Source organism: Cryptotermes secundus, unplaced genomic scaffold (genome assembly GCF_002891405.2).
Source record: "Cryptotermes secundus unplaced genomic scaffold, Csec_1.0 scaffold2482, whole genome shotgun sequence".
NCBI lineage: Eukaryota > Metazoa > Arthropoda > Insecta > Blattodea > Kalotermitidae > Cryptotermes > Cryptotermes secundus.
In genome coordinates this window covers 123,410-142,827 of record NW_019729249.1, presented here as the reverse complement: position 1 = coordinate 142,827, position 19,418 = coordinate 123,410, and the positions used below count along the sequence as shown (strand labels likewise).

The 19,418-nt window shown below is 39.9% G+C and overlaps 1 protein-coding gene across 4 annotated transcripts in view; it reads right to left on the bottom strand.

Moving 5' to 3' along the window:
- The window catches only part of LOC111865637 (COP9 signalosome complex subunit 1), a 48,630-nt gene extending 29,218 nt beyond the window's left edge, over window positions 1-19,412 (bottom strand). For 2 of the 4 annotated variants that reach the window (XM_023853820.2, XM_023853823.2), the window contains exons 1-5: window positions 19,328-19,412; window positions 18,985-19,147; window positions 18,482-18,571; window positions 14,697-14,878; window positions 4,274-4,406 (exon numbers count right to left, since the gene is read on the bottom strand). In XM_023853820.2, coding sequence (XP_023709588.1) covers window positions 4,274-4,406; window positions 14,697-14,878; window positions 18,482-18,571; window positions 18,985-19,026 — 447 coding nt within the window. In that variant the 5' untranslated portion in view covers window positions 19,027-19,147; window positions 19,328-19,412. The remainder of the gene's footprint in view (window positions 1-4,273; window positions 4,407-14,696; window positions 14,879-18,481; window positions 18,572-18,984; window positions 19,148-19,327) is intronic. The other 2 variants (XM_023853821.2, XM_023853822.2) reach the window with 2 other exon arrangements.
- Window positions 19,413-19,418: the final 6 nt, after the last annotated feature.

Sequence of the window (19,418 nt, the reverse complement as noted above, 5' to 3'; positions counted from 1 at the left end):
TTAACTCTTTTGTAAAGCAGAGTAAACTATGAGGTAGTATCAGAAAGTTCCCAGACTAGGTTTGAAAATGTTGTCCCTTCAGTTTTATTTTCAATTTGGGAAACAGCAAAATCACAGGGGGCTAAGTCCGGTGAGCAGGGAGGATTGGGAACTATAACCATGTTCTTGTTAGTCAGAAACTCTGTGATTTTCAGGGATGTGTGGTCAGGAGTGTTGTCATGATGAAGGACCAATGGGGTGCATGTTCAAATTTTCTGTTAAGATCTCCTGGCAAACTCCATAACTGATACCAACAGTGTCTGCAAGCTCATGGATTGTTCTGCAATGGTCTTCATTGGTGCTTGGTCACCCTGAACATTTGTCATTTTCAAATGATACTCAACTGGCCTTGAAACATGAATACCTTCCAAATACTGCTGTCTGGTTTAAAGAATGTTCTCCAAAAGACTCATGAAGCCTTCTGGTTCTGGTAGCGGATTTAGCGAGCTTCACGCAAAACTTGATGCAGACACATTGCTTGATTTTGCCATCCATCTCAGACAAAACGAAACACAAAGTCGAAAAAGCATTCATGTAAAAAAAATGTGGGTTCACAGAGCATCAGGTTTGTGGAAGTACGTAGGAAAATCATAAAATTTTAATTATCACCCAGAAGAAACAGAGACACACGTGTAAGAAATTGTGAGTTAGCCCTTCTCTACATATGCCCCTTGCAAGGCCACATTTCTTTCCCCAATGATGCATTAGCTGCTGGATACCTTGATCACAGAAGGTCTCATTTTGACTGTTTAGGAAGTCCTCCACAGCAGAAATGTCATCATCATCTTAGAATTGTTTACCACGAGGTGGCTTCTTTAGTCAAGGAAATAGGAAGAAGTTGCTCAGTGCCAGGTCTGGTGAATATGGTGGATGAGGGAGAATTTCATATCTCAAACAGGCAGCAAGTGTTGTAGTAGCATGAGCAGCGCATTGTTGTGAAGAAGTCGCACACCTCTTCCCAGTATTCCATGTTGCTCTTTCTTGATTTCCTCCTGTAATTTTCTCAGAAGGTTCCGGTAATACTTGCCACTGATTGTGATGCCCTTTTGCCACTCCTAACAACCTGCATTCTTGTTTTGAAATTTTTGAAAGTGATTTTAATCTTGTATCAGCAGTTCAATGAGTTAAGGTCAAGTTTATGTAGTCAATATCACTGTGACACTGGTTATATCCTCTCTGGCGTTAAAGTTAAATTTTTGGGTAAAAAACAGATGATTCCTTCATAACTGACAGTAAAATCATAACATGTCTGGCTTATTACCAAAGTATTGGGTCTTCTATGAAATCACAGTTGAAGCAACATGCACAAAGCTCACTATATACAAAGAACAAGCAACTGAGTTCTTTGAAGAAGCAATTGTCCTGGACACAGATGCAGCAATCTTAGACCTCAAGAAATGAATTCTTCGAGGATATGTGCAATTGGATGTTATCTGCAAAAATCCTCTGGTTTAAACTCCAAATGCCCGAATTTTGATCCTTTTAGGAAAAGTATTGCAAGCAACATATTCCAGGGCAGTCAACACTTCAAAAACATTACCTGTCTATGTGCTATGAAGAAACCATGGAAAACATAAGAGGTAACACAGGAGATGCCTTTATATGGGTTACTGTGCATGACGTTGAAGTTCCTTCTAATGCACATTTCATTTGCTCCAAAGTTCTGCACCATATAAATCATTCCACTTTTGCAAGATCTGTGAATTATGGACTTAACTGTGGCCTACTGGAGCTCATGAGGAGAAGTTGCTAATTTTGTATTCAAGTGCTATGGAATAAATGCTGAAAGCTGCAACTGTGTTCAAAGTGTTTTACCCTAATCTGATTCATGGACTGCAACATGTTGCCAAGGAGGTTACAAGCAAATTACCCCAAGCGAATAAGTGGACCAATGCCAACAAGAATGAGAACCTGGACAGAAGCAGTCAACTTCTACAGTGAACACTCTGAAACTACAAAATCAATTGTAGCCAAGTTCCCATCTGAGCCTGCTATTTCAGTGCGTGAATACCAGAGTACATTCAGCGATCCAAAAATGGTCTGTTCAATTGCCTACATTCGATGAAATTTTGGCTGGCTTCCGCAGAGTATACAATATTTAGAAACCCAGGGACTTCCTCCGCAAGAACCGATGGACATAATGAAAAATGTAAATGAAAAGCTTAGTGTTGTGAAAGGGGAGGCTGGTGAAAGTGTGTCCACCAAGTTGCAGGCTGTGTTAAAAGGAAACCCTGGATTTTCAACATTTACCAAGGTCTCTCAGGCACTTAATGGAGACAATGTAGATCCGCCTGAAGACATTGCTCCTGAGAAAATTCCTTTGTTAAAATAAGCACCAGTAACATCTTGTGATGTAGAAAGATCCCTTTCAGCCTACAAACACATTCTATCAGATAAAGGCAATAAATGACCCTAGAAAATATGGAAAAGCTTCTAATTGTGTATTGTGCATCAAAATATCAATGACTGTGCCAAAAGACTGTAAATAAAAGTTGCTTGCAAAACTAAATATTACTTTTATGTGATGTTACATATATCCAACTAGCGTCGAGGTCAAGAAAACATGGATCTATACATCCACTCCCCCACACGCCTTCATGGCGTATAGCTCAATTAGTTTCGCACAGAGACACCTTTACCTTTACCTTTACCTTATATATATTTTATTACACATTTCAGATGTTTCTGTTACATAATTATGTACGCATTTTGCACGATGATAATAATAATACAGAAAAATCCTAGCTCTAGTGACTATGATCACGTAACATCCTATGCAGTTACAACACAGTTCACATTTTACTAAAGTTGCCACTTACATCATGGACGAGAAATAACTGCTTTTTGTTCTATGAGCTGTACAGACACTATAAATACACTCTCTGGGCAAAATACTTAGATTGTGGATGTTAAAGTACATGGTACATGCTGCAGTAATCATTGTGCTTTAGGGTGTTAATGTGACCCATATTGAGTTCCACCTTCTCACACACAGTACTGTAATTACACACACACACACACACACAAAAGTACTACTACTACTACTACTACTAAACAACATCAACAGTTTCTCTGGGGGACAATACTTCTGTACACCTATCTGTAGAAAACCCAAAATGGAGGATATTTAACATTGGTTTACTGCCTTCTGATAATTACATTTGAACCTTGAACAGGGCAAAACCTACATCACTTACTTACTCATGGAACTGAGCCCTTCTTGAGGAGCTGCCAATTCTGCAGCTACTCAAAAATTTCCCAGCATTTTATGGAATCCGAAGGTTCATTACCATGCTCACAAGAGCCCTCCACTGGTCCCTATCCTGAGCCAGATCAATCCAATCCATAACCTTACATTACTGAGGAACTTAAAAAGATCATGACACTAAACCATTCTGTAACTACATAGTTTTTCCAGGCATGTTTGGACACCCACATACAGACCATGTACACAATACAGAAATACGGAATACATTATAAATATGTGCTTTGGATGAAAGAATCCAAGACTACACAAACAAGTGGCATAATCACTTCTTAAGAAGGGACTCTTAAAGACTTACAGAAAAAGTTAAGAATTACCAGACAGACAGAAGACGAAATGTTGGAAGACCATGATGATGATAGGAGGATAGTCTTTGAGATGGAATGGGGAAATGAAAGCCTGTCCTGAAGTAAATGATGATGATCGGGTCTGGTCAAGTGGGATTTGTGGTGGACAAAGTGGCGCTGGGGCAGGTTTTCTCCGAGTACTTTGGATTCCCGTCCCAATCTTCATTCCACCAATTGCTCCACAATCACCCTCACCTATCACCTGGGGCTGGTACAGTAGGCCAGAAGTGGCCGCAGTACAAGGGACTTAGTGCCACCCCACTAGCATTAAAAAAATTGATGATGATGATGAATACTAATATATTATAATATTACATTATGTAATTATATATTATTATTATTCACTTCTTTATTTACTTGTGTGCTGAGCTCAACAGCCAGCGGCTAGTTACAGAGTCAGCATGAATACAATCAACGGCCATGAGAGAACATAGCAAAAGAAAAAGTGGTGGTGGTGGTAGAGGTGGATGATTTCCCTTGTAAGGCTCTTCTTTTAAAATAGGTATCACAGTTCATATTTGAGTGTTATAGTATAGTGGTACAGTCACAAATTTGCATGAGAGAACTGTATCAAATGTTTTTCTTCATATGATCATAAAATAAATATGTAAACATGAAATACCTTTAGTGCTGCCTTTTTAGATTTGGACTCAACCCAGAGCAAGTCAAGGGTGGGGATGTCCTGTGACGTGGACTGAACACCACTGCTGCTACCACTTCCCCCACCACCCGCTACATCAGGCAAGTTGGAAACTCTGAAATGACAAAAATTTTATTTGAAAGAATCTATAGTATAGCTTGGACAGTTACAATCTGCCTCACAGGGTTCCTATTCAGATGTCTGAAACAAGGGGCGACTTTACAGCCACTGCTTTCAACTTTGCATTATGATATGCCACTAGGAAGGTCCTAGCAAATGCGGAGGCACTGGAACTGACTGGAACACTCCAGTTTACAGTTTATGCTCATTTTAATTTATTGAGCAGAAACATAACTGCCATAAGGGAAGTAACATAATCACTCACTATTATATGCTAGTATGTAAGCTGATCTAGAAATAAATGCAGAGAAACCTAAGTATATGTTCATGTCAAAACACAAAACTGCAAGACAATGTCATAATATAAAGTCAAATCCTTTGAAAATGTGGCAAAGGTCAAATATTTGGGGAATGGTTGCTATCATTCAAATCAGAATCCTTTGTTTTCCTGTCTCCTACATAAAAAATTAAAGCTTAAAATGTACAAAATTATAGTTTTACTTCTTGTTTTGGAGGGATGAAAAATGTGGCCTCTCACATTAGGAGCAGAATATAAAATTATGATTTTTGAAAACAGGGTACTTAGGCGAATGTCTGAACCCAGCAGAGAGGAAATGACAAGTGTTGGAGAAAGGAGCATAATAAAATGCTTCATAATTGGCAACCTTCAAGAAATATCAATAGTATTATCAGATCAAGGTTGCGATGGGTGTGGCATACACATGCACAAGAGGGATCAGAAAGGCACATAAATTTTAATTAAGATCTAAAAGTTTGTGATGATAAAAGTACAACTTTTATGATTCTGGAAATTATCCACCATTTTGTCTTTATCTAAAAACTGTCCTGTTTATTTTTCAAAACACAATATTTTGAAGACTGGATTCTGTCTCCATCTTCAGGTAAAACCTAATCAGCTGGGCCCAATCGATAGAACTAGACCCTATCTCCAGACACCTGTGCCAGCTCCAAGATGGGGTACATAAATCAAACACAGCACAAACAATCTGCGAGAGCTAAGAAAACATTAAATTATTAAAACTCCACACATTAAAATGAAAACTGACTCCTTACCACAGCAAAGCCCTCGCCTCTATGGACTTCCCAAGATACACAAGCCTAACATCCCAGTCACACCAAGAGTTAGTTCTATTGACTCTCCCTCTTATGCTATAGCAGAATTCCTCCATAAGATCCTGAGCCCTCTGACTGGCAATACATACTCCTTCGTAAACAACTCAGAACACTTTATTAATCCAATACAGGATATCAACCTGAAAAAAGAAGACTACCTTGTAAGTTTTGACATTGTTAGTCTATTCACCAATGTATTAGTGGAAGAGGTCTTATAAGTGATAAGAAATAGACTCAGTAAGGATCTTTCCTTCCCAGAGTGCCCACCTTCGCAAACTGAAGATGCGATGGAACTACTGGACATCTGCTTAACAACCACATACTTAAAGTTTTAGGATAAATTCTGCCAACAAAAAGAGGGTATGGCAATGGGAAATTATCTCAAGTGGTCAGTAATATATTCATGGAGCATTTTGAAGAAATGGCATTGGACACAGCCGATTACAAACCCACTAAATGACTAAGATACATCGATGACACATTTGTGACACGGTCACATGGACTGGAAAAGTTACAGGAATTTCTCCACCATATCAACAGCATTAAGCCTACCATCAAATTCACTATGGAAGTTGAGGCTAATAATACGCTTCCATTCTTGGGCATTTTAGTTACGAAGCAGGGTCCAAAACTGACCACAAAAGTTTACCGGGAGCCTACTCTTACAAGGTATCTTCACTTCAAGTTCAACTACTCACATCATGTAAAAAGCGGAGTCATTCATGGTTTGGTCGACTAAGCGAAAGTCGTATGTCAAAACCAGAAGGATTTTAACAACAAAATTAAAAACATAAGACATGATCTGATGCTCAAAGAATATGCAAAAGAATTTGTTGACTGTAATGAAGCCACCAGCAAGAAATAATCCCTCTTCAGACACAGTATACCAGGGCACTGTCACCATCCTGTATGTTAAGGGCACTTCTGAGAAATTAAGATGCATCAGGAACTATTTCCTTCACAGAACCATCTTCAAAACTAAACATACACTCCATGGGACATTGATGAAAACTGGACTGGTTAGAGATGCCCAGCAGATGAAGCAGCGTGTGTACAGCATCCCATGCGACTGCAGCAGATGCTACATCAGCAAAACAAGTAGACCCTTAGAAGTACGCATTAAGGAGTACAAATATAACCTGACACAGGGTTTGCCGGAAAAATCAAAATTAGCCCAACACACGTATGAGGAAGGCCACAAAATATTGTTGCGTGTTGGGTACGTATCACGTGACAGATAACTTCACGCCGTTTTGGATCTAGCAAATTTATTGAACAGTCGCTCTTACACATACACATACCCAATTCACAATTTCCCAATCACTGCCATCTGCAGTATCACAATTACTTCTCCTGCTGTAGTCACCGCCATTCACTCGATACAACTGAACTCGTAGCTGCTGGACTTCAACTGCACTCAGCGACTGCTAGACTTCCACTAGACTCCTTTCTAGGCGTTCCTGTTTCTCTTATAAATCCCGTCAGACAGTGGAAAACACACCTCGCTTCCTTGTTGTGTAATCGCCGTGTTTACCAATTGCCTAGCAACAGTCGCTGCATGGACTTGCCTGTTGCGTGACATCACAGTTTAGCGGGGAGGGGTGTTTACCGAGTGTTGCGTAATGATGGAAGGAGTGGGGGTATGGGATGTCACTTGCGGAAACGCAGAGTTCACGTGACCCCTACTTCCTGTTGCGTCATCCACGTTACAATATGTTGGAATGAAGTGAAGGTCTTGTAGATTGAGCCCATCACAACACACAGGAAAAAGAAGGAATCAGCCCACATGTCTCTGCTGGACCACCCAATCAGTCAACCCAGTGTGGACATCTCTCCCATCTGGACCCCTGTTATCACAGCAGAAGCCAAGAGACTACAACACCGTCAAGAGTAGTTTGATTGGAAAATATCTGTTTTTCTTGTGTTGGTACCATAATAAGTATTACTTCTCTCCAGCGATGATTTCAATTGAGATACTTCTCTGGTTCAAGGCCTCATGCATGTAGAGTTTCAATAATTGAATGTTTCCTCAACTCTCGTAGATGACTTGTGCTGTGTTTCATTTATGTACCCCATCTCGGAGCTGGCACAGGTGTCCAGAGATATGGACTAGCTCTATCGATTGGGCCCAACTGAGTAGGTTTTACCTGGATAGAATCCAGTCTCCGAAACACTATGTTTTGAAAAATAAACAGGATGGTTTTTAGATAAAGACAAGATGATGGATAATGTCCATAAACACAATATGTGCATATAAATTTTGATTGCAATACCTGATCCAAAGATAACACTTGGGCAGAAGTGGGCATAGATGGGTAGATACTATTAAAATAAAGCTTAGAGATAAAGGACAGAATGTGTACACTGGATTCATGTGGCTGAGGACATGGACCAACGGTTTGTTCCTGTGAACACTGTATGACTTCAGAATCAATAAACTGCTGGGAATTTCATGACTAGCTGAGCATCAGCTGATCAAGGACTCTGCACCATAGACTTAGTTATAACCTTTAAAGGTGCATTCTAATGAGACATCTCCAAACACTATTATCTACCAGTGAGGTTCAAGCACCTAATGTGTCACTGCACAACCATGGCACTCATCAAATGAACATGATCTTGCAATGATTGAGTCTTTTTCCTCTACAGCAAGGAACAGAATTTCAGGATACAGTAAGACCGTCAAAATAATTAGCTTCATGTTCTTCTCCATTTAACAACAGAGGATTTCACAGAATAATATTAAAATGGAGCCTAGGAAAATAATTTACAAAAATGTGAATATTTTTTGGATTATCTGGTTCTATTATTAAGACACTTCCTTAGAGAATTGCAAGTCACTGCATTAATAAATCATTTTCTTCAGTTTTAAGAACACTTTATTTAAATAAATGTCTTCCCTCATTTGCAATGTAGTTAAAATTTAAAATCCTTCTTTGAAGTTTTTTTAAACAAACATACTGCAAATTCAAATATTAAACAATCTCAAACACAAAATCAATTAACAGCTGTTAATATAATTATTGAACCAAACATGCATTACATATTGTGGTATGTAGACCTGTTGCTAGGTGGTGACCATAAGATAAGCAACAACTGAACAGCAACAGAGGAACAGTGCTTTCTATGCAGTCTGTGCTGAGATATTATAGGTGGGACAAGTTTGGAGCTGAAGTTAGTTCAGAATCAAGGCAGAGATGAACCAGTGGTTCGAAACCTACCTGAGGTAAAACCAAAAACTCCTCTCTTGGGAGTCAGTAGTACTGACATACCACTACAGGGGGCTAGTACTTCTAGCACACCTGCAGCAGGACTGGGACACCTAGTCTCTGGAGTAGGTGGACCCCATCTAGCAAAGAAGGCCTTGTCTGGAAGCACTAGACGGAAATTAAAAAAGGCAAGAGCTGGGGGCAGTCAGCAAACAGGAAATGCAGACTCGCCCAAGCAGGGAGAAGCCCCCACCAGGACCTTTAAGAGGCCAAGGTCAGAGGGCAGTACCCCTACAGAAATGGCCAGAGCTCCAAAAAGGCCCAGGGACTCTAAGGGACCAGGGACTTATAAGGAGGCTCTGACCAATATAAAAGTAGCTATCTTCAAGGAAATGTATCCTGAAGACAAGCTATCATAGGGAGACTAGGACTCCATTTTGGAGGAACTGGAACAGGTGTTACATAGACTCCTTTGGGAGAACTACCACGCCTGAAACCATACAGACTGGAGGGAGGGGCATTAATATATACATGTGCCGACTAACAGTCTGGACAGTGGCTCGTTAGAACCATAGATAATCATAGATTAAAATCAGGGGCTAGGCTGAAGATTACTGATGCCAACAACCTGCCCAAACCTGTGAAGGTGGCTCTCAGGACGAAGGACAAAGTTGCACAAAATCGTGCGGAGCTGCTGAAATGGATCGGGAGTCTTAATCCAGGACTCCATACCGAGAGTTGGAGGATCCTGGATAGGAAATCTGTACCGAAAGGGCAGAGACTGATCATAATTATAGACCGGGATTCCCTATCTGTTATCAAGGGAACTGGATACAGGGTATACACAGCAATCTCATAGGGAACCGTTAGGGTCCTGCAAGATCCTGAGGTGCAGCAGCATAAAGAAGTTGCTGTGCCCAGTTCAATACTCTCAGAAGGGGATGGGGATGATGTACCCACTCCCTCAGTTGACAGGAAGAGAGTATCTGATGAGGAGACAATTCCTCCTCTTGTCAACCCGATCTTACTAGATCAAGGACTTCCCTTGGAGGAAACAAGGTCTGATAAAAGAAAAGGGGCTGTGGAAGAAGGTATGGAGGAGGACACATTTCCCAGCATTACAGAATAAACACATAACACACATATATACACACATGACATATACACACAACATATGATTCAATCAAATTAACCTACACCACAGCAAGGCTGCTACAGCAATTTCATGTCAACAACTTGCTGAGGGAAAAGTAGACGTAGCACTTATTCAGGAACCTTGGATATATAGGGGCCAAATAAGAGGCTTAAAGAATTCAGGGGGAACAGTTTCTTCTGTCGTACCTCGAGAAAATGTGAGATCATGCATATATGTTAATAATCATATTAATGCTTTACTCTTGCTGGAGTTTTATTCTAGAGACACGATGATAGTGAGGATGATATACCCATTGGGCGGAGGCTGTGAGGAGCTCATCGTCACTTCAGCCTACCTTCCATATGATTTAGATGAACCACCACCTTCCAAAGAAGTGAGGGACATCGTTGAATACTGTCATCTTAGGAAAAAGCAGCTCACCATTTGGTGTGACACCAACGTGCGCCACACATTGTGGGGAAGCACTGACATCAACCCAAGAGGAGAATGCCTCATGGAATATTTGGCGGGTTCAAACCTTAATATTCTAAACCAAGGTAACGAGCCTACCTTTGTGGTTTGCAATAGGCAGGAGGTTATGGACTTGACACTAGGGACCAAGAAAATAAAAAACCTGATAAGTAGTTAGTTAGTTATTGGAGAGGGTGGGTTTTTCCCCATGCACTGAGACCTGTATTGGTCCATCGTGCTTCCCTCTATGATTTCTACCAGTCTCTATATCCTACCGGTACTGGTGCTTACCATCAGTCCCGCCCAGCCAGCGAGACCGGCTCTACTAGCTGAGAGATATCTATAATGCTTCCCCCATCTACCAGAGGTATTAGAGACTGCTGTTGGGTGGGAAACGTCCGTTAATTTGGCTCAGTTACCTCCTTTGGAGATATGAGGTTCTTTTATGTGCCGTAAAGCTACGACATGGGACCCACGGCTTAAAGTCCCTCCCGGAGGACTTGTTCCCTGAATTTTTCCGCCCTTAAAAATTCGACGACCTCCGCCGGGTATTTGAACTCGCGTACTACGAGTCATGAGGTGGGAACGTTACCTCTAGACTATGGAGGCCGCTAACCTGATAAGTAACTGGCATGCATCTAATGAGCCATCCTTATCAGATCACAGATATATATGCTTTCAAATATGCAACATTACAGTAGATCAAGCTACTTATAGGAATCCTAAGAGAACCAATTGGGAGTCTTACAAAGACAACCTAAAGGTAAATCTGGAGACCACCTCGCGAAATATATGCACAATAAAGGACGCTGATCGGTCCGTTGACCAGTTGCAACAGGCTATTATCTCGTCCTTTTATCGGAATTGTCTGGCTAGGACCACTTGCAAACCAAGGAGAGCACCTTGGTGGAGTAAACAGTTGAGTGGGCTCAGAACCAAAATGAGAAGGTTGTTTAATACAACTAAAAGAACAGGGCAGTGGGACACCTACAAGGAAGCCCTTACCTGTTACAATAAAAAAATAAGAAAAGCCAAGCGATCCTCATGGAGAAGGCACTGCCAGGAGATCAATGATATACCAGGCGGTGCCAGACTCATGAGAATCATGCCAAAACAGGTGACCAATGAGGTCAGCACGATTAAGCTGCCTAACAGGCAGTATACACAAACAGGAAGGGAAACACTGAACGAACTATTCAGGGTTCACTTTCCTGATTCAAAACTGATTGATAATCTGGACGATGGACAGGGTCAGCAGAGCGTGGGCACTTGCCAAAGCAGGATGAACAGGGCAGACTGGAACCTGGCCAAAGTCATAATTAACCAATCAAAAATCAGATGGGCGCTGAATATATTTAGACCTTTTAAATCAGCGGGAACAGATGGAATTGTACCGGCACTTTTGTAGCATGGGGCGGAACTCTTAGTTCCACACCTATGCCGCATATAGTCTGCATGGCATATGGTTTTACTCCCATAGCCTGGAGGCAAGTTAAGGTGATGATTATCCCAAAGCTCAGGAAACTTGATTACACTGAGGCTAAGGATTATCGTCCTATCAGTCTGTCGTCTTTCCTTCTGAAAGTGATGGAGAAAATAGTGGATAGGCATATCAGGGATGGGGTGTTGATGACATATCCTCTAGACTGAAACCAGCATGCCTACCAAACAGGTAAATCTACTGAAACCGCACTACACAATGTGGTAACACGCATAGAAAGTGTGATAGAACACAAGGATATCGCCTTATGAGCATTCCTTGATATAGAGGGAGCTTGCGACAGAACCTTATTTGATATAATCAAACAGGCCGCTGGAAAGTTGGCACAGAGCCTACAATATGCAGGTGTATCAGTGCTACGCTGGAAAGCAGAACAATAACTGCTACATTATCAGGAGAAACCCTGGGGGTGCCCGCAGGGGGGCATGCTCTCACCTCTGCTGTGGGGCCTGGTCATCAACAATCTCCTGTGGGGACTTAATGATGATGGGTATTATACAGTGGGATATGCTGATGACATAGCAATCCTCATAAATGGAAAATTCCTTTCAACAGAATCAGAGTGTCTTCAAACAGCTCTGTACATGGTCCAACGATGGTGTGAAAGAACAGGTCTTTCCATCAATCCTAATAAGACGGTAATTATATCGTTTACCAGGAACAGAAATATAAAGGGCCTTAAGGAACCGACCCTCTTCAATAAAACGATCCAGATCTCCAGCGATGTCAAGTACCTTGGTCTAGTATTAGACAACGGACTGACATGGAAAAAGCAGCTGGACAAGGTCATCAATAAAGCCTATAAGGTTTTTTGGACATGCAGAAGCATGTTTGGTAAAACTTTGGGACTGCAGCCACACGTTATACATTGGATATACATTGTGGCTGTAAGACCCATAATTACATACGGCGCCACAGTATGGTAGCCCAGAGTTAAACTCAATACAAGCAAGACAGAACTTAGCAAATTTCAAAGGTTTGCTTGCTTGCTTGGGTATCACAGGAGCAATTTGAACATTTCCAACAGCTGCACTGGAGATACTCCTTGGACTCCCCCCACTGCATCTACAGTTGGAGGCAGAGGCCAGGGCAGGAATCTACTGTCTCCAGTGCAGTGATCAATGGAAACCTAGATCCGATAGTTTCTGACATGCATACATAACTCAGGACATGAAAAAAGAACCCACATTACAAATGGGGTCTGACAAAATGATACTGAGACATGTATACGAAAAACCCTTCACAGTCAGATTTCCTGACAGAAGTGAATGGGAAAACGGGTTTTGGCCCGATAGAAAAGGGGGACTGATCTGGTATACACATGGTTCCAAAATAAATAAAGGCACTGGAGCTGGTGTGTACTGCTACGGCACAAGGCGGAAACTTAGTTTCAGCCTTGGGCAGTACACGGCAGTATTCCAGGCAGAAGTATATATGCCATTAAGGCATGTAATATGGAGAATTTAGATAGAAACTACAGAAATAGGAACATCTACATTCTATCTGACAGCCAGGCTGCACTTAAAGCACTTAACACACACCAGATCAACTCAAAATTGGTCTGGGATTGCCATCAAACCCTCATGGAACTGGCCAAACATAACAGGGTACAACTGAAATGGGTGCCGGGGCATGAGGGTATTGTTGGAAATGAAACAGCAGATCAATTGGCTAAGATTGGAGCTGAATATCTGTTCATAGGACCTGAACCAGCCTGTGGCATCTCTACATGATTTGCCAGAAAGGCAATCAGGGACTGGACAAATATGAAGCACCAGAAATACTGGGGATCCATGACTGGACTCAGGCAAGCAAATGGACTCATACGAGGACCCTATGCTAAAAGAGTGAAGGAACTGATGAAGTTAAACAGGAACCAGCTACGATGGGTGGTTGGACTACTTACAGGACACTGTCACCTTAAAGTACACCTCTTCAAACTGGGACTAAGTGATAGTCCCACTTGTGAGGGCTGTCAAGAAGAAAATGAAACAGCCACACATATCCTGTGCGAATGTGAGGCCTTAGCTTATTTAAGATTAGGTCACTTGGGTCAATACATTATGGAACCAAGTGACTATTTCGACGTCCCCATGTACAAAGTCCTGTGCTTCATTCAAAGCGCAGGATTGCTGAGGGGATAATCAAAAGGGGAAGCACAATAGACCACTGTAGGTCGCAGTGCAAGGGCCGAGAAGGCCCACCCCTTATACATTCATTCATTACTTCAGAATCAACAGTTGGAGCAATGAGTTAGTTGAAGGACAGTCACCAACATGAAAGCAAAGGACATGGTTGGGATCCATCAAATGCAATGACTGGTGAAGACAGAGCAGACTGAGAAGACTTAGTTCATGCTGTAGTCAACTGCAGCGTGTAAATTAGAGATAGCATTATAGTTACTTGTAGTTATGATCTGCAAGTGTTCAATAACTCCAATAGTCAAACCAAAGCCTGTCTATAGTTACTCATACACATGACAATATTGCATCCCCTGGTGTGTGAGAAACAATTTTGCTTCCCTTGAAAATGGCCATAAAAATATACTGGTGCATTTTATACACCACAAAGCACTGAAAATGAAGTAAATATTAGAACAACAGTTAACAAATGCCTTTATTTCATTAATAAATAAATAATTTTTATAAGTACTTAACAAATACCATATTTTGTTACCTAATCAGAAAATTAAAAAAATATGTCAATTCCCAATTTCTCCTTTCTAATGCAATGGTTATTATTTGCTTCCTGAATACTTTTGACACCACAGTGCAAATGGTTTTCACATTAAGATTAAGCTGCCAACTATGAGGCCAGTGCAAGCTGTACACTCACCCAACTGCCTCTTGTAGTTTTCTGTGTAACTGTTGATAGAGTGCTACATTGTACGTGCACATAACATAGCTTATAGCCATCTTGAGAGCTTCTATCCGTAGCGTAGGGCAGTGATCTGCAATGTACATCAGTCTGTAGAGTCGTGCCAATCCTATGTAGCTGTTTCCATATGCTTCTAGATCCTGAAACCACAATGTCAGTTCCACATATTAGCAAGAATGTGGACATACGGGTAACCTGGTGGAGACCAAGTTGTTCTTGCAAAACTGACAGTCACTCCAATAGTCATTCATTTATTCACATTCCATAAAATCCTTACATGGTTTAAACAACTGAACAGATATAGAAATCGTCAAGTAGTATGAACTCATCTTGCTTCTAATCAAGCAGTTGTCAATATGTTTGCAATATAAAACAATTTGAATAGTTTACACAGTATCACAGTAATCAATATACAATGTAAAATAATGGTGATAAGTAATATGGATAATAATATTGACATCTAATCAGATAAGAAGTATTATTACAGATAAAATGAAGTTACTTGGTCAGTTTCACATCATTCTTTTCATAAAATCCTTACACAGTTATACGACTAACAGATATAGAAATCGTCCAGTAGTATAAACTCATCTTGCTTATAAATCAAGCAGTTGTCAATATGTTTGTAATATAAATCAAATTAAAAAGTTAAATATATAAATTACCCTTTGCATAATGTTGCCATTGTCATCTATTAAAATATTCCTCCAATGTATAAAAGGAGTTCACAAATAAAAACTCTTTTAAACTGGCTTTAAACTTATTTGCATTATTTGAGATTATTTTGATTGTATTTGGAAGTCCATTATAAATCCTTGCAGCCATGTGATAAACCCCATTCCTATATTTCGCCAAATTGACCTGGTACATATGTATATTCATATTTTGTCTAGTATCTTTTCCATAGCAATCCTTATTTATATTGAATATTTCTTTATTATTTATTACAAACATAATTAATGAGTATATGTACTGTGATCTTAAGGGCATCATATCCCTAAAATGTCCTCTACATGACTCTCTAAGATCACAGCAGGAAATTTCCTGCCTTTTATCAATACCACAGATTCCTTATTGTGCTCACAGGAACTTGTCACTGGTCCCTATCCTCTGCCATTTGAATCCAGTGCACAACCTCCAACCCCGTATCCTTATTTTACAACCACCTTATCCTGCAATGCAGGTTGGTGTAGTAGTGCTCTAGACCTGTACACAGCAGGTACTTGGTCTGAATCATGACTATCCTTAGTGAGGTTTTGTAGTTTTCCTCAGTCCCGCCATGCAAATACCACAATCCTACCTAGCTCAGACCATGACCTCTATAGGGTAAGAGTGAGCCAAGAGATAATCTTGTAACTGACTAAAACAATTCTATATCATGATTCTAACATCTGATTGTAAAAGGAAGATTATGAACTAACATAATTCCATTACCATAAACTCCATTCTGATATTTACTGCAGTTAGTGGTTGGCACGTTGAGGTTATGTGTATTATACAATGTGTCTGAATCTGTACAAAAATCGTCCATGTTGTCCATAAGACAATTCACTAGCTAGCTGAAGAATATTAAATTTCTTACAGAATTCCCTACAAGATACTTTCCTTTTAATGTCTACCATTATTCTGATGATTTTATTTTGGACAAAATACTTTTTTGCTGTCTGCTGAATTTTCCTAGAAAATTGTTTCATATAACAGGATGGAAGGAAGTAATTTAAGAAAACCAATTTTAAAATTCATATTTTCACAAGTGACATGGGTATTTCACAGGGCTAGTAAAAAATGGCTTCATATAGTGCATGGTGCTTTCTGTAATAGTTTTAAATAAAGTTGTGAACTTTGGTCTACATGTGACATAGCGATAAGACTAGGGTAGTGAATTATGTACTTTTTTGACCATCTTTGACAACCCTGATTTAAATGGACTTTTCCCCTGGGAAAATTCCTGAATAATTCAACATTTTTGCGACTTCTGCGGCCTGTTCCCTGTCTGAGGTAAGATTAATTACATTTTATCACAAATTTTCATACTTTGCACTTATTAATTTTTTAAAGATTTATTCAAAAATAATTCAGCACACAGGGTACTGAGAGTTACTTATCATACTAGCAGTGAAAGGGTTAAGGGAGGAACACAGACTGGGGGTTTCTGAAAACAGGGGGCTGAGGAGTATATTTGGACCGAAGAGAGATGAAGTGACAGGAGGTAGGAGAAAACTGCATAATGAGGAACTTCATAACTTGTACTCTTTGCCAAGTATAATTAGAATGATCAAGTCAAAGAGGATGAGGTAGGCAGGGCATGTAGCACGAATGGGGGAGAAGAGGAATGCATATAGGATATTGGTGGGAAGGCCAAGGCATAGGTGGGTGGACAATATTAAAGAGGATCTTAGAAAGACAGGATGGGATGGTATGGATTGGATTGATCTGGCTTTGGATAGGGCCCAGAGGAGGGTTCTTGTGAACACGGTAATGAACCTTCGGGTTCCATAAAATGCTGGGAAATTCTTGAGTGGCTGCACAATTGGCAGCTTCTCAAGAAGGGTTCAGCTCCATAAGTGAGTGATTACATAATACTTATTTCCCATTCCCATTACTTAGATGTGTTATAAAGGCTAGTTTGTTTCCTGTAATTACAATATCATGACAATAATTCTACAATCTTCATAACTATAAGTTGAACAGCATGAGAAATATGATCCTTCCTGTAGTTGTCTACAAGAATATTATCAATGTCAGTATTGAATTCTTGTGGGGGAAGTTGGCTACTGTTTGGTTTTGACACTGTGGTAAGTTTCAGTGTGATAATTAATATTTATGTTATCACAGATGATATTTTCTGCTTTAACTTTATAATGATAATTTATAATGTTTTATAACTTGTTCAAGAACAGTTCAAAATCATCTGTGCGCTTCATGTGAAGCTTGGATATACTTGATAGTTATCATGACATACTGTCTGAAAATGTGGCACAGTTAAGATATTTGGGAACGACAATAACAAATCAAAACCTGATTCAGGAGGAAATTAAGAGGCGACTGAACTTGGGTAATGCTTGTTACCATTCGGGCCAGAACCTTTTGTCTTCTCGTCTGCTGTCCAAAAACATAAAAATTGGAATATACAGAACTATAATTTTGCCTGTGGTTCTGTATGGGTGTGAAACTTGGTCTCTGGCATTAAGGGAGGAACATAGACTGAGGGTGTTTGAGAACAGGGTGGTGAGAATATATGGACTGACGAAGGATGAAGTGACAGGAGATTGGAGAAAACTGCATAATGAGGAGAGTAAGTACTCTGAGATACTGTCCTTGCAATATCCTAGAAGGATCCAGAATTATGAAAGCCTGCCTTGAACCAAGTTTAGTACCCCCAAAAAAACAAGTCAGACATGTGACTGCTAAACAAAATCTATTCAATGATTACGGTGAAGTTGGCAAACACTGACAATATGGCTACACACTGCAAGTTATAAAATTATCATCTGTTAACATTTTATGTTGATTTATAAATGAATGATAGTTATTCTGTGAATTTAAATATATTAAGAGCATGGTTCATGTGCCATAACTGCATTTATCAGACTGTGCAAGTACTGTAAGACCATCTGACTACCTGCTGTAGTACAAGCAATACATCATCACCTTTTCCTACACCAAAAGAAATCTTGGTGAAAGTAATAGTGCCATGTTATTTAAATGTAATGCGTAGCTTAAAAAATCCGGATAATACATACCAAACTAGGATTTTCAACAATATATGGTTCTTCTTCATTGTTGTCATTATCTTCTGGAGGAGCATCTACTTGCATTGGCTCCACTGAACTCTGTAAAAAGTCGAAGAAAAAACGACCAATTTACGGAATGGTTTTGTTTTACACACTTCAAGAATATACTGAAATAACACGGACTCTTGATAAAAATGCCTATCATTTGAAAAACAAATGGGCAACGAGCCATCACGTTTCGTGTAATTAAATTTTATACGAAGTTACCGAATAAGGGTATTATAATATTACCAGGGTACATAAACATTTGACCTTCTTGGGCAATTTTCTCGATTTCATGTAAACATGCTCACCCATGAACCAAAATCTCAAATCTAAGTATGGACTCCATTCACGATACCTACTGTGATTCACATTCACTACATAAACTAAGAATCGTAATATCTATTGGGTCCCTGTGAACATGTAAATTGAAGAAGTAACGCTTACATTACTATATTATCTGAACTTACTTGGAAAAGAACTACCTGCTTTCCCTGCACTGGTAGCGGCATAACGAAATTCAAGCTCTCGTTTTCAATTCCGTAACTGCGAGACTGCTACCAAAGAAATGGCAAATTTGAAGTCTACCCGACCAGACTACTTCAATTTGTAGGGTTTCTAGGCATCCACGTTCTGAAAGTACACACTTTCTAACTTCACCAAAATTATATAACCCAAGACAATAACGAGTATGGTATTAAAATGGAAAAATAAATACCACATTTACTTTGTGGAGCATTAGTGACAGCATTTACACGCCAAAGGTTTATAGCCATTCGCGACATGCAAAATAAGGCAATGAATGATGAATACCTAAATGAATTAAAGCATCAGACTTTCGTCTGTATAGCATTATTTATACGATTTATACTGTGACCACACAGTAATAAACAAAAATCACATA